The sequence below is a fragment of the Myotis davidii genome, unplaced genomic scaffold, assembly GCF_000327345.1.
Source record: "Myotis davidii unplaced genomic scaffold, ASM32734v1 scaffold359, whole genome shotgun sequence".
NCBI lineage: Eukaryota > Metazoa > Chordata > Mammalia > Chiroptera > Vespertilionidae > Myotis > Myotis davidii.
In genome coordinates, this window is record NW_006290460.1 from 778,153 (window position 1) to 794,158 (window position 16,006).

Below are 16,006 nucleotides of genomic sequence, written 5' to 3' on the forward strand. Positions count from 1 at the left end.
GTATGTGTGTGTGTGTATATATGTTCAGGGGAAATAAAATGCCCATGCATATTGTTTCTCCCTCATTTTAAAGCATCTCTGATTACTACTCTCACATCAGGGAAACTGTTCGGAAATGAGGATGCTGCAGATCCTGTCACTACTAGAACTTGGCTGAATTTAATTGAGTGGGCAAGTGAGCACTGGTAACGCTAAGGGAAGGGAGGGTGTCAAGAGGAAGGAGAGCAAATCATTTACCACAGCTTTCCACCCTGGTTTATATAAAACTGTTTGTTGCTCTTGTTTTTAACTTGATGACAGTACTTTGGGCATCCATCCTGGTGACTCCAGGGACACTGAGCTGCAGATTGCATTCCCTGATGTATAAAGCCAAAGTAAGTAAATAATTATGCTTTTCTCAATGCGAGGGAGGAGCGAAGAGGAATAGTTACTTTTACATAATTCCAAAGCATAACTTAAACATTTCTTAGAGTTCAATAATGAAGCAAAAATGTCAAAAATCTCAGAGATTTTTATGAGGGCTGTAATATAAAACAAATAGCCATAAACAACCTCATCCTAAAATCTGGGGTAAATTAAACCAAAAAACTAAAGTCTTCCCATTTATGTCCATTTAAAATTGTTTTCTATCAAAAAAGAAGAAACTCATTATTTATAATATAAAGAAATACAATAGCCCAGCCAGTGTGGCTCAGTGGCTGAGCATCGACCAGCATGAACCAGGAGGTCACAATTTGATTCCCAGTCAGGGGGCGTGCAGCCAGTTGATGATTCTCTCTCTTCACTGATGCTCTTTCTCTCCCACCATCTCCCTTTCTCTCTCTGAAATCAATAAAAACATATTTTCTTGAAAAAAGAAATACAATAGGCTAATTTTAGTAGTATGTGAATTTATTTATCTTAACTATAAGTTTAATAAGATGAGTCAAAATTTCCAGTGTGCTATTTTAAGCCATTTAGAATGGTATACAGGGACTTTTTGCTCATTCTATATTCTTTTTAAACTAAACTTTATCCAGTGCATTAAATTATCAAATATTCCTAAACCTATGGAAAAAAGCAAGTGATAACAGTCTCTTCCTAGCTAGTGATAGTGAGGGAGGCCTAATAAACTTTCCTGACCATTCTCTCAATAATTTTTTTAAAAATTTCTATTTGAAATTAATCCACAAAGACATGAAGTTTTTAAATTCAGCTTTCATAAGACATGGCTTTCTTGTATTCTATCTCAGTTTTTTTTTTAAAAAGATAACAATCAAAACAATATAATACTCCTGTATAGATTTATGGAGTGGCCCAGAATATGAGATTTGAAGACAATATTAAACCACATTTATAGAACATGAAATGTAGAAAGAATCACCATCTCTTTCTCCAAGGATCAGTTCCAGAATCAGAATATTTGAGTACTTTCTATGTGCTCAGCCCAGTGTTGGGATCCATAAGGAATGTTTCAAAATAATGCATGGTTATTTTTGCTCATTAAGTAATAAAATTTGCTTAGTAAATTACTGGGGGAACATTGATCTATACCTTGACGAAAACTCCAACTAACCAAATGGGGAAAAGCATAGCAAAAAAGTATCACTTCTTTGACAGAGTGTAAATTAAGTAAAATTTAAGACATTAGATGAGGTCAACAAGATATTTCTCTTACAGAAAATGGAAGATAGTCACCAGGTACAAAATCTAAAATGTTATAATTTTGTTCTATTTAATGACTTCTTTACTGAGTAACCTACTAATCAAATAGATATTCTGTAAGTGGAATCATATTTAAATTAATCTATTATGTAGATGCAGGACTCTGCAAATGAAATTTCATATGGAAAAAAATAATGGGTCCATATAACAACAACTTGAAATATATGTGTTCAGTATGGATCCTAGTCTAAAATAATGGTGTTACAAACACATTCTACGAACACATCATTCTAGGCTACTGAGATTAACTTACTGCATCCAGGTCTAAAAAAGGAAGCGATGTGGAAATCTCACCCTCTGGCCAGGACTTATGGAGAAGGAAATGTTCTCCAATATGGCATTCCCGCTGTCTATGTATTTTGCTGTGAGGTCTTTGACGATCATTTGGCCCCCTGAGGGCCAGATGTCATCTTTCTTCGCATGCTGATTCTCAATAATCATAACTTCCGAGAGTTGTCCATCCTTGGATGGTTTTCTTGATTTGGTGGATATACTTTCTTCTGTTGGCATGTCTATAAACTTAAAGACGCGGCTCACAGATCGCATCTGAAATGAAAATTACAATATTTTATTGCCTGAGCTGCAGGCAATGTCATAGTTTGATGTTTCCTAAAAAATAACTTGTAGGATGTAACACTAGCTAGTCAACTTGTGGTTATTTGTCGGAACGTTTTATCATGAACTCACAGGAAATAATTGAATAGAACTAAAAGCTTAGTCAAAGAGATTTAACTAGGACCTACATAAATGGGCTTTGGCTAGACCTGTTTATTTTCCTGATCACTTAATTCTTAGGTATGCAAGTCACACATAAATAGCCAAACTATACTCAAGAGAACAGATAATGTCAAGGAGAAAACTTTTCTACTATGAGCAGCACTGCACAATGTTGTACAACTGGTACATTATAATAAAATGTTCCACACCTCAAAACTAGCACAGAAGATTCTTGCTTTTCTCGTGAAGTGTCTTAATAACTCCCCACAATTCTATATGTCAGCTGGGTAGTAAGTGAACTCTTGATGCTTAGTAAATATTGAATAACTTCACAAAAGGCTTCAAAAAATTTAAGTCATTGGCATACATCTGTAGTTAAATAATTATATTTTAAGCATTTTAAAGATTAATTTCCATTGCTGAGCAAAATATGCCTGTGTGTAATGGTTGTATTTGAAATTGAATATGCGTCTGCTTTATAAACTTATTCATATAACATTTAATAATGTATATATTTAATGTACATAGAAATAAAAGTTCAACTATGAGTAGTTATGATTTATTGGAATTTGGAGTATAATTTTTTAAAATATATTTATATTGATTTCAGAGAGGGAGAGGGAGAGAGCGATAGAAACATCAATGATGAGAGAGTATCATTGATTGGTTGCCTCCTGCATGTCCCCTACTGGGGATCAAGCCTGCAACCCGAGCATGTGCCCTTGACTGGAATTGAACCCAGGACCTTTCAGTCTGCAGTCTAATGCTCTATCCACTGAGCCAAACCAGCTAGGGAAGGAATATAATTTTTAAAATACAGATCGCATATGAAATGAAAATAACAATATGGAATATAACAATGGTACATAAAATAATGTGACTCGGCCCTTCCCAGGTCTTATTAGCTTACTAGCAGAAATTTATTGCTTTTCTTGCCTTAAAACTAATTGTTGATTCTGGCTGTACTCCATCAAGAATTTATCCTTCTCCTTTACAATGTTAATGTATTATTTTATTTATAGTTAAATCTTAGCTTATTAGAAATGATATTTTTGCCAAAAAAATAGGTGGGAAGAAATGCAGTTGTAGCATGTGCTTCTAGTACTTCTATTTTTCATCGTTAAAATTAACTGGGAAAAATTATCTTTAGTATGGGATGACTGGTAGATGAAGCTGAGGAATTTAGATACTAATCCTCAATGGAACATGCAAAGGTCCAGTTTAGCACACCTAATGGTACTGCCTGTTTCCACATGCTATTGATCACGCCTGCTGTTTATGAAGTTCTTTTTTTTATCTAGTAAATCTGTGCTTCAGTTTCTTTCATTTTGGAATTACCTTCAACAATTGTTTAAGATTCAAGAAGAGAATCCTTTTAAGCTAAACCCACTGTTAATGGATGTGAAATGTATCCAAAGCCCACATCCATCATAAATAACTCGAGGGGATGTCAAAAGCATATAATCACTATTGCTCCCACATGTAATATTTTAAAATTTCAAATTATGGGTGACTTTCAGGGGCTGTTAAATCCTGATTCTGTTATTTTTTATTAACTTTGAATTAAAATATACTCTTGCATTTCACTCTCATTAGTTTTCACAGAAAGCTGCTAGTCTATTTAAAGTCTGAAAGATAAATTATAATTGTAACTACTATTGAAATGGAACTGCAGAAAAAATAGTTCAAATACATTTCAAATATCTTATTTATTCTGCATAAGAATAACATCACTCTCTTGAAATGAGAAATTGAGAGAAATGCAGAAATCTAGCTTAATTTTATAAAGTATAGTTGAAACTGTTGCCATTTCTACATATCAGTGTTATGAAGAATTCCAAACTTGTCTTTGTTAAGTGCTTTAGAATGTCCAAGAAAAACACTATATAACAAAAATCCTTCATTTTAATACTTCCAAACAATCAATAAAACATTTAAGTCTTGCTATCTACACTACTAAAAATTATGTGCAGTGTTATTTAAAAATGACACCCAAAACCACTATTTTGGCAGCACTGAATTAAGTATGTAATTTTTTTTGTGTAGGGATCTGTGTTTGTGCACACCAAATTACATTCTCCATTAGTGAGGCTCACCTTGAGGGTGGACCCAAAACTATTAATGCCTAATGTGGCAAGTAGGACACCCCTATCAAATTTAGAAAATGAAAATTTCAAATTCTCATCTTTCATACAGTCTGGGTGCTGACAGTGACCCCAGGGCAGACTCTTATAGTTGCCCACAACATGACCTGGTTACCCTGACCTGAAAAAGAACAAGTTCATCTTAACGATGGGCACTCCTCCACAGCATAGGAGCAGACGTTCATTCATGGGTTAGCACATGTTCTCATGGGAAGGAAAGGTGACAAAGACGGACACCAGAATTACAGTCAACTTTGCAACCACTAAAATGCCACTACTGAATAAGTAATGTGGCCAGATAATATTATTAAAGACTAACTAATGCCTTACACTTCACCGGCTCTCCACTGTGCACCTTCTACTTTCAGTGTTTCTGGGAGGAGAAGCCACATGAGAACCAGAGCACAGAAAATCAATTCCGGTTTTCAAGTTTCAAAAACTGGCTTTTGGAGTCAGAGATTGGTAGCTTGAAAATTTAAAGCCACATGAATATTGGCGCTTAAGCTTCCAAAGCCAGAGCCCTAAGAACCCAGTACAGTATGTAAACAGAAACGCTGGCCACAGATGAACGTTTGTGGAAGAGGGCTGGCTCCTCTCCTCACTCCGCAATCTGACTCATGAATGAGGGTAAACAAGAGGCTGACATGCCCTTCCTCTCAGAAGGAGTCCTGCCCTGCACCCCAACTCATTCCATCCTCAAGGAGATGTGGCAGTTTTAGAAAAGAAGAGGCCTGTGTCTCCATTCCAAGGTGGGACCCAGGACACACGTGTGCCTTAGAGCAGCTCCTGGTGCCTGGCATGGCATGGCATGGCATGGGAGCAAGGAGTGGACATGATTGCTGGCATGTCTAGACACAGGTGGCAGAGCACTGGTTTCCCTGCATTTCCCGAGTAGTGCTGAAGGGAAGCCAAAGAATTCCAATCCTTTGATCCCTGGGAATCTTCCATGCCTCAGGTACATGGAAGAAACTGAGAGAGGGAGCTCATCGAAGGAGAGCTCACAGTCAGGACAAGGACAAAGATTCAACCCACCTGGACTGCACACCTCTAGGTCAGATAGAGCCTCAACGCCTCAGAGATAGTGAGCATGACAACGGATAGCTGAGGGCCCAGACCCCTTTCCCCTAGTATCTTGGCATTCTGAAAACTCCACTCAGAACGTAGGCTTACTTCTGGCAAGATCTCTGAGATGGTTTCTTTCACTCAGAACACATGTTCAAGTGGAAAAAATATCTGACTATAGCAAAAGCAGACATAGTTTTGAACACTTGATTTCATAGCCAAAAATTCACAGCTGTGATCAGAAATGAATCTTTTTTTTAAATATATTTTTTATTGATTTTTTACAGAGAGGAAGGGAGAGAGATAGAGAGTTAGAAACATCGATGAGAGAGAGACATCGATCGGCTGCCTCCTGCACATCTCCTACTGGGGATGTGCCTGCAACCCAGGTACATGCCCCTGACCGGAATCGAACCTGGGGCCTTTCAGTCCTCAGGCTGACGCTCTATCCACTGAGCCAAACCGGTTTCGGCCAGAAATGAATCTTAACAATGGGCACTCATCCACAGCATATGAGCAGACATTCATTCATAAGTTAGTGCCTTTCTGAAAGGGCGAGGGCTACGTCCTCCATCTTGCCCTGAATCCTCCATGTTGGGGCAGCAGTCACGTGCTCAGCAAGCACCTTCTTCCCGGAAGCCCAAGCCTCTGCTGGCCACGCCCAGGATTTCTTTAAACTAACCAATGACAATCAAGGGACGTGCGCGCCATAGATATGACCACATCCTGTGTAACAAGACCCAACTTGCACCTGGCCAATTGGCAGGGCCCACAGTCATCTCTCCTCCCCTCACTCCATCCCCCTATTAAAACCCCTTTTTCCCACGGGGCTGGCACTCTAGTCTCACCACTGCATCGGTAGAGGCTGGGAGCCAGACCCAGGTCTGTAATAATAAAGACTCTCTGCTTTTGCATCGGGCTGGGCTGGCTCCCTGTTGGTCTATTGGGGATCTTGAAATCTGGGCATAACAATTTCCTCACGGGAAGAAAAGGTGACAAAGGTGGACATCTGCATTATGGTCAGCTTTGCAATCACTGAAATGACACTACTGAATAGATAATGTGGCCAGATATTATTATTAATGACTAACTAATGCCTGCACTTCACCTGCTCGCCAATGTATACATTCTACTTGAAGTACAAGGCATTAGTTAGTATTTAATTAGTTTTTGTGGAACCTGAAACTTAATTTGAGGGGCTCTTCTTTTTAACAGAATCAAAGTTATGCATATATAATTAAGTATAGGGCTTTTGAAATGATAGGGCCTGTAGCTCATGTTTCAGGGGCTTCGTGTTAAACCTACTATGCCTATGACAATAACTTTATTCAAAGCATTCCTTGTATTTTCCCCATTTAATTCATAGCTTAAGAAAGCTTTATTAATGGTAAATGAATCCATTGTTCCACCTCACATGCAGAAAGCAGTCTGTGTAGGGAGAATAGCAGTGTGGTGAGTAGTTAAGTAGGTAACCCAGGCTGCAATTGTACCTCTGAGCTCCTCAACCTGAAAATATACTTTGCTATTTGGATTAGACGGAAGTTGCAACATACCAAACTATTTTTAGTTTCATCTATTTGTTTCCACTGAGCTTTTAAACCTAACTTAATCCTTTTTCTAATTTAGAATGTCTACTAACATTTTCAGGTGACATGTAAAAATGGCTGTGCCATTGTCCAGACGGAGTTAGGTGGAAATTCAGATTTGGCAATTACTGAGAGTGACTGCCAACTGGCAAACTCCCAACCTTAAGATGCTGCTTCCTGTGCGCAGAAAAGCGTTGCCAGAGGAGGAATGAGGGGCAGCTCTGCCTGGCCCGCTGACAGCAGTCACATTGCAGCCACCCCAGTTTACGTGGGAGCATTTAGATTATGAAAAGTAAATGATGAAGCAAAAATGAGCCTCGAGCATTGAATCTTTTCTTCTTGTGAAAAGGAAAACTTGACATAATCTGTACAGGTTTTTATAAAATTGGAGTTTAGCCAAAACAAGGTGGGACTTTTGCTTGAGAATCATCTGCTTAAAATTTTTCGTTTCATTATTCAGATTTACTATGCTCCAAAAACTATCCTAGGTCAATCTTTAAAACTGGGTCTCATTACCTTTATAGTAACACTTAAAGTTACTAATCTAAGCAAAGGAGAACAGTCTATGGGGAGTGTGATAGTTTTAACAAAAAAGTAGCTCCATAGCCTCACCTCAAACTTGCTTTATAAGGAACGTGTCAAAGTGGAAAAAGAAAATAATTCCTCGTTTTCCTTTTCACGTTTCTTGACAAAGAGGGGCGAGAAGGTTTAAAGACCTTTTCTAGAATAAGTCATGAAGCCACATTTCTCTCCCTCACAAAAATATTCTAGTTCCTGTTATCCTTTGGTTGTTTAGAAACCCAGGCATCCAAAAGCCATGACAATATAAAATTTATTTTATAATCCTCATGTCTGGCTGGCAATACTGCAAAGAGATTTCAGAACTGGTTATTATAGGAAGATTGCCCAGAAGTAAATGTGAAGAGAAACATCTTGAAAGCTTACATTATGTGAAAAACACCACACACTTTACAAGAAAAATTTTTAGAATGTACGTAAAAGTAGGTATTAAAATATTTTAAATCACAGCTTCTCTGGGTAGGCCCAAACTAACTGCTTTTCAGCACTCATAACACACCTGAAACCCAACGCCCTATTAGAGTCATTGGTATAATCTTTAGGCTATGCACACGGACTTCAGAGATAATGCATATCATGAAAAAAGGCTCTGCACAAAATATATTCATGAGACTCTGGTCTAGTTTTCTGTGTCTATCACTTGTGCTCCTAGAGTAAAAAGTCAGTACCATATTCCTATGAATTATTAACATTAACAGCATAAGTGAGTTACTTATAGTATACTATAAACTAACCCTTAGTAAATTATTACCACTTGCTATCTCACAAATGATTTATATACTCTAACCTGTAGCAAAACACAGGGCAAGTTAGTGTCACTTTCTCTGACTGCAAGAAGTTTGACATAAGAGAAAGAAAATCCATTACAACTAATGACAAAATACTTGTTCTAGGTAAACATGAAGGTATCAAAAATATGCTGATGCTTATTTTCATTAATTAAGAGCTTTAGTAATCATGGTACTAAATCATGGTAAGTGTGCCAACAGGCAAAGGCAGACTCAGATTTACCCTTTTGTCTGACATCATTCATTAAATCTATTATTCAAATTGGAGATTACTTACACTCTATCTTGTGTTTTGTTTTGTTTTTTTTTAAGCACATGAAAAGCCATCAGCAAGTGCTTGGTGAATCCAATTGAATGTCTGTGCTATCCACTAAAAATATTTCAAAGAAAAGCTGAAGAAGCAAGTGTAAAATGACATATCAAAATATTTTGTCACCCTAACCAGTTTGGCTCAGTGGATAGAGCGTCAGCCTGAGGACTGAAGGGCCCCAGGTTCGATTCCGGTCAAGGGCATGTACCTTGGTTGCGGGCACATCCCCAGTAGGGAGTGTGCAGGAGGCAGTTGATTGCTGTTTCTCTCTCATCCATGTTTCTAACTCTATTCCTCTCTTCCTCTCTGTGAAAAATCAATAAAATATATTAAAAAATATTTTGTCACGGTTTTCTCTATTTCAATAAATAACAGGCTTTTTTAGAAAAAAAGCTTAATTTTGAAATATTGTGGCTTCCCCAAACTCTGTCATTAAGCAATTAAACATCATCCTTTATTTGTCTTGTAGATAATTTATATCTATCTATCTATCTATCTATCACTAGTCAATATCTAGGATAAAAATGATTTGCTGATGGTCCATCAATTCTAAAGTAAATTCTATGCCATAGATCAGAAGTCAGCAAAACTGTGGCTCAATGGCCAAATAAGCTATAACCATTTGTTCACATTTGCTTTGCCCTACAAAGGCAGAGTTGGGAAGTTAACTAGAGACCCTAAAACCCACAGAGCTGAAAATAGTTAATATCTCTGACCCTTAGCAGAGATATGTTTGCTGATCCTTTGCCATGACTCAGAAAATCGGAACCAAAATGAATATTAGAGGCCATCTAATCTAGTGATTCACAAGTCCAGATACACATTAGAATCACCTGAAACAATTTAAAAAAAATATAGACACTTGCCCCCAATGAATAAAACTGATTTACTTGGTCTTATAGGACCTTGAGTAATCTAAAATTTTATAATTCCTCATGTGCTGCCAGGTTGAGAACCTCTGATCTAATCCCTTCCTTCTGGCTATAAATGATAAAATCTAAACACAGGAAGTTAAAGTGACAGGCACAAAGCTCAACAAGTTTTCAAACTTTTCGGCACCCCAACAATCCCTTAGGGTTCTCATAAGCTTCTCCGACTAACACGGGACCAGAGAACATCAACTGGTTCCGGTTCTTTAATCAGCTCTGACTATGGCAGAGGTGAACACCTGAATCATCGGACTTCAGCACTTAGGGAGAGTGGCACATACGTGTGCTTCCTGTGAGCATCTAGAATAATGCCTGGGACGTGCCAATCAATGGTTGGAATCTTTCATATGAAAAGAGTTCAGAAGAGAGAAAATAGCAGAGCTGATAGGAATCTTAGAAAATTCCTAACCAAACTGGTTCATCTTACAAACGAGAAAAGTGACTCTCTCAAGGGTGTTAATGACGTGTCTAAGTTCTCAAGTTTTGGGTGTAAGGCCAGAATGAAATGCAGAGTAGAAAACCACTCTGCAGGATGGAACGGGAATGGTTAGATGGAAAGAAATCTTGGGATAGAGGTCATGAGAGGAAAATATACCACAATGGCTCGTGAGAACGGAAAAACAAAGATATGATCAAAAGGTCATTAAAAGGAGGCAAAACGCACGTGCGCGCGCACGCGCGCACACACACACACACACACACACACACACACACACAAGATAAATGAACCCTCCTCTCAGATTCTTATAGCAGAAACTATTTTCTTTCGTTTTTAAAAATATATATTTTATTGATTTTTTACAGAGAGGAAGGGAGAGGGATAGAGAGTTAGAAACATGGATGAGAGAGAAACATCGATCAGCTGCCTCCTGCACACCCCCTACTGGGGATGTGCCCGCAACCAAGGTACATGCCCTTGACTGGAATTGAACCTGGGACCTTTCAGTCCACAGGCCAACACTCTATCCACTGAGCCAAACTGGTTAGGGCTTTCTTTCATTTCAATCCTCACCAGAGGATGTGTCCATTGATTTTAGAGAGAGAGGGAGGAAGAGAGAGATATATCAATGTGTGAGAGACAGAGACATCAATGTGAGAGAGAAACATCAATTGGCTGCCTCCCACACCCAGACCAGGGATCAAACTCACAAAGGTTCAGGGTATGGGACGAAACTCAAACCAACTGAGTCACCCAGCCTGGAGAGAAACTATTTTCAATACCAGATAATTAGGCACCAGAAGCAATGGAGAAAAGTCAGGGTCTCCCTTTCTCTTCCCAGCAGGTTTCTTAGTCATTTGATCTTTACTAAACCCAAAATAAACATGGGCAATAAAAGGACAACGGAGAAACAAAAATAAGTTTCTATTGACAGAAAACTCTTTTCAGATTGCATCTATCTTGCAAAAACTTTGTTGCCTCATTAACTGGAATCTAAATGTGAACCCTACAGATGCACAATCTTCTCTGTTCATTGTTTCCTTCCTCTTGTGTTATAAGGAACACACAACACAACAGCGATGGTTTATCTGCTGATGTCGTTAGAGAATTAAGGAAGCAGGATAAAATGCTCAGATCTTTTGTTTTGTTTTTTAATTTAATTTTATTGTTTAAAGTATCACAAATAGTAGTAGTTACGCTCACTATATAACAGATAGCCATAAAAGGACATAAACTGCCAACTGCCTCATTCAAAGACTATGATTGTAGGCAAGTTGTCAGTAACCAGATGGCTTGATACATCACCTTTGTAACCTTTAGGTCTTATTTATTTATTCACTCATTTATTTTTCTTTCATTCACTCATGGAGGCAGAAATCTAGATGTGCATTGCCTATTTAAGATACATAATGCTTATCTAGCTAAGAATAGGAGAAAGAGAGATTTGTGGCACTAAAAGTGACAGGCATCTTGTAAATCCATAGGGAATAAATCAGTACTTGACTTTGTTAATTAAAAATGCAACAAATTTAATAAAATAGCATTAACAATAACAACTACAATCTATATAATATTTGATGTATGGAGTTAAAACAAACACTTCTCTTTTCATCCCATTTACAGAATGGTATGATATATGTAATTGATATGAATAGAGAGAACTATACACAATTTGTGCTAAAATGAAGAATGAATTTAAGTAACAGTTTTTAAAACAATGTTATCAATTGAATAATTGGAAATCCCCTAACATGGGAGTTTATAGTGGAAATTATTATATTAAACTCTGATAAATTACAATATTTTTTAATTTCTAGGGTGATTCACAATCTATTATGCTATAGTAAGTCCTCACTTAACATTGTCAATCGTGACTTTAAGCAAAAGGATGTATAATGAAACCAATTTTACTATAAGCTAATTGATATAAGTAAGAATTAAGGTTCCTACAGCATCTCATTAATGCTATAACAAAATGACATTGAATGAAACAATGTTATTTGAGAACCTGCTGTATATTATTCATAAGGTGCCAAGGTTCACATAGTTTTTTCCAACCTGCTAAATAAACCTAGATGAATTAGTAGATAGAATAGACACTCGTTCTTTTTCAATCATCTCTAGATATTCTATGTGTATTTTGAAGAGCTTCTGGCCAAGAACTTATGGCCTAAAATGTCAAGTCTCCTGGGAGATACCTATCACTGTGTTTTGTGAACACTTGCAGGTATCAAATCAGTACTTGGATGTATGTTTAGAGAGCAGGGTTGTAGTCTAAACTACAGATATGAATGTGTGATCCTTTAAGACATGAGTTTTTTTTCCCTTGTAAGGAGAACTCAGGATTTGCTCTCTTTTTAAAAATTTTTTTTCTTTATTGATTAAGCTATTGCATATGTGTCCTTATTGCCCATTGCCCCACCCCACCCCACCCCCCCACTCATGCCCTCACCCCTCTGGTGTCTGTGTCCATTGGTTAGGCCTATATGCATGCATACAAGTTCTTTGGTTGATCTCTCCTCCTTACTGCAGTGTTAAAAGATGGGTTTTGAATTATGGAGTTAGATAACAACAGCTAGAGAAAGTGTAGATAGAAGAGGGCTAGAATATAGCTGAGGTTTAAGAAATGTGCAAAAAAAACAACAATAACTCCCCCCCCCCCCAAAGGACCAGCAAAGAGGAGAAAGGTAGAAGCAAAGAGGTAGCAGGAACACAAGGTGAAAGTGGTATCATGAAAACAAGAGAGGGAAGTATGATGAGAAGGATTCTTCCATGGCATAAATACTGCTGAGAAATTGAGGGAGACAAGAGCACTGGCTCTGGCAAGATATTGATCATGAGTCACGGGGGTGACAGAAATGAACTGAAATAGGTTGTAGAAAGAATGGGGAAAAGGAAATGGAGACAGGAAGTCTTTTCAAGAAGTTTGGCTGTAAATAGGTCAATGAAATGGGGTGTCAGCTGGAGGTCAAGGGAAGGTTGTTGTAAGCTAGAGAGAAAGATCCAAACAAGAAAGGATAATTGCATATTACTGGCCTTTATATAAGAGCAGAGACACAGAAGGAAGGTGGAGCACATGAATAGAGTTTCAACAGGGGAGTGCAACTGGTGAAGAGAAATGAGGTGCTTCTTTCTGGTTGCATCTTGTTTTTTTCCTTTCTATAACGTATGTAGCAAGGTCATTGGCTGAGAGTGAAGAAAGTAGAATTATTAAAGCACCTGAGAAGAGGCAAAAAGGTAGGAAGGAATTATCTTAGGGAATAAAATAAAGAATTAATTAGGGAGATCCAAGATGGTGGTGGAATAAGTAGAATGCTACACTAACCTCCTCCCAGGACCAAAGTGAAATTACAGCTAAATTAGAACAATCATCCTGAATAACCAACTGAAGACTAGCCTGAAGGCAAGTCTTAGAACCAAGGTTTTACAGAAGACATGAGACTAGTAGGAAGGGCAGGGATGCACAAAAGGCTGGCCCCATTCCCACAAGTGTTGGCTAACAGTCTGGAGGGATATCTCAGCTGCAGGGGTTCCCCCTAAAAAGCCTGGGGTCTCAACCACAAACTGGGTTCCCTAGCTCAGAGCACCAGAGCCAGGAAGAGGCGCCACATAACATCTGGTTGTGAAAATCAGTGGGGGTTCTATCTGCCAGGGAGAGACAGGAGTTTTCTAGAGACACAGGTGCATTCTTATTGGGCCAAAACACAGAATTCCATTCACAGCACTTACCCTGGACTCTGGTAGAGGGAGGGCTAAGCCAACTAAAGTCCCAAGAGAAAAATCTGGGGTATGTGGCTCTGGGGAGAGACTCAAATACACAGAAGAAAGAAATTGAAGAAAATACAAATAAGTGGAAGAATATACCAGGTCCATGGATAGGAAGAATTAACATAACTAAAATGTCCATACGACCCAAAGCAATCTGTATATTCAATGCAATTAATGTCAATTTATCAATGTTGTATTTCACAGGACCAGAACAAACATTATAAAAATATATATGAAACCACAAAAGACCCCAAATAGCCACAGCAATCTTGAGAAAGAAAAACAAAGTAGAAGGAATCACACTACCTGTAATCAAACTATGCTACAAAAACCATAGTTTGTAATCAAACTATGCTACAAAAACCATATCATGCCGGTATGATACTGGCATAAAACCAGAGATATAGATATAAATGGAACAGAATATTGAGCCCAGAAATGAACCCATGGCCTCATGGTCAATTAATATTTGACATGGAGACAAAAACACACAATGGACTAAAGATAGTCTATTTAATCAATGGTGCTGGGAAAATTGAACAGATACATGCAAAAAAAAAAAAAAAAGAAACTAGACCACCAACTGACACGATACACAAGAATAAACTCAAAATGGATTACAGACTTAAATGTTAGACTTGAAACCATAAAAATCCTAGAAGAAAACTTAGGCAGTAAAATCCTGGGCATTTCTCTTAGCAATATTATTTCTGATGTACCTCCTCAGGTGAGGGAAACAAAATAAAAAATAAACAAATGGGACTACATCAAACTAAAACATTTTTTGCACAGCAAAGAAAACCGTCAACAGAATAAAAAGAGAGACTTCTGAATGGGAGAACATATCCCCCAATGATAAGGGGTTAATATCCAAAATTTATAAAGAACATAAAATTCAACACCAAAATAAAGAAACAGTCCAATTAAAAAATTGGCAAAGGACCTGAATAAACACTTCTCCAGAGAAGACATACAAATGGCCAATAGACATATGAAAAAATGTTCAACTTCACAACTACAATGAGATACCACCTCATACCTCTTACAATGGCTATTATCAAGAAGACAGGTAATAACAAGTGCTTGGAGAGGTTGTGGAGAAAAAGAAACCCGCAGTCACTGCAGTTGAGAATGTAAACTGGAATAGCCACGATGGAAGACAGTATGATATCTCCAGCTGGTAGTGTAATGCCTGTGGCAGATATTTCTCTGCCTGTTTGCAAACCCATCAGACACACGATGAAGTGGGCAGTACAAAAAAGAATAACACCGATACATCTGTTAAGGGGTTAATATCCAAAATTTATAAAGAACTTATAAAACTCAACACCAAAAAAACAAACAATCCAATTAAAAGATGGGCAAAGGGCCTGAATAAACACTTCTCCAAAGAGGACCATACAATGGCCAATAGACATATGAAAAGATGCTCAATGTCACTAATCATTAAAGAAATTAAAACTACAATGAGTTATCACCTCACACCTGTTAAAATGGCTATCATCAATGAATCCACAAACAAGTGTTGGTGAGGATGTGGACAAAAGGGTACCCTCATCAGTGGAAATACAGATTGGTGCAGCCACTGTGGAAAGGAGTATGAGGTTCCCTCAAAAAATTCAAAACGGAGCCCTAGCTGGTTTGTCTTAGTGGATAGAGCATCAGCCTGTGGACTAAAGGGTCCCAGGTTCAATTCCGGCCAAGGGCACATGCCTGGGTTGCAGGCTCAATCCCCCCAGTAGGGGACATACAGGAGGCAGCCAATCAATGTCTCTCTCTTATCATTAATGCTTCTATCTCTCTATCTCTGTCTTTCTCTCTCTCTCTTTTCTATGTCTCTCTCTATCTCCCTCCCTCCCTCCTCCTTCCTCTCTCTAAGCATGTTCTTGGGTGAGGATTAGGGGAAAAAAGAGTTAGAACCTACGTAAGGCAGTAGCAGTGGAAACAGAGAGGAGGGGTCAGATATGATAAAACACAAGA

At 38.1% G+C, this 16,006-nt stretch overlaps 1 protein-coding gene across 1 annotated transcript in view; it reads right to left on the minus strand.

Moving 5' to 3' along the window:
* CFTR (cystic fibrosis transmembrane conductance regulator) overlaps positions 1-16,006 on the minus strand; it is a 172,911-nt gene that overhangs the window by 31,388 nt on the left and 125,517 nt on the right. Inside the window, 1 exon segment of the mRNA XM_015563769.1 lies at positions 1,999-2,250. Coding sequence (XP_015419255.1) covers positions 1,999-2,250 — 252 coding nt within the window.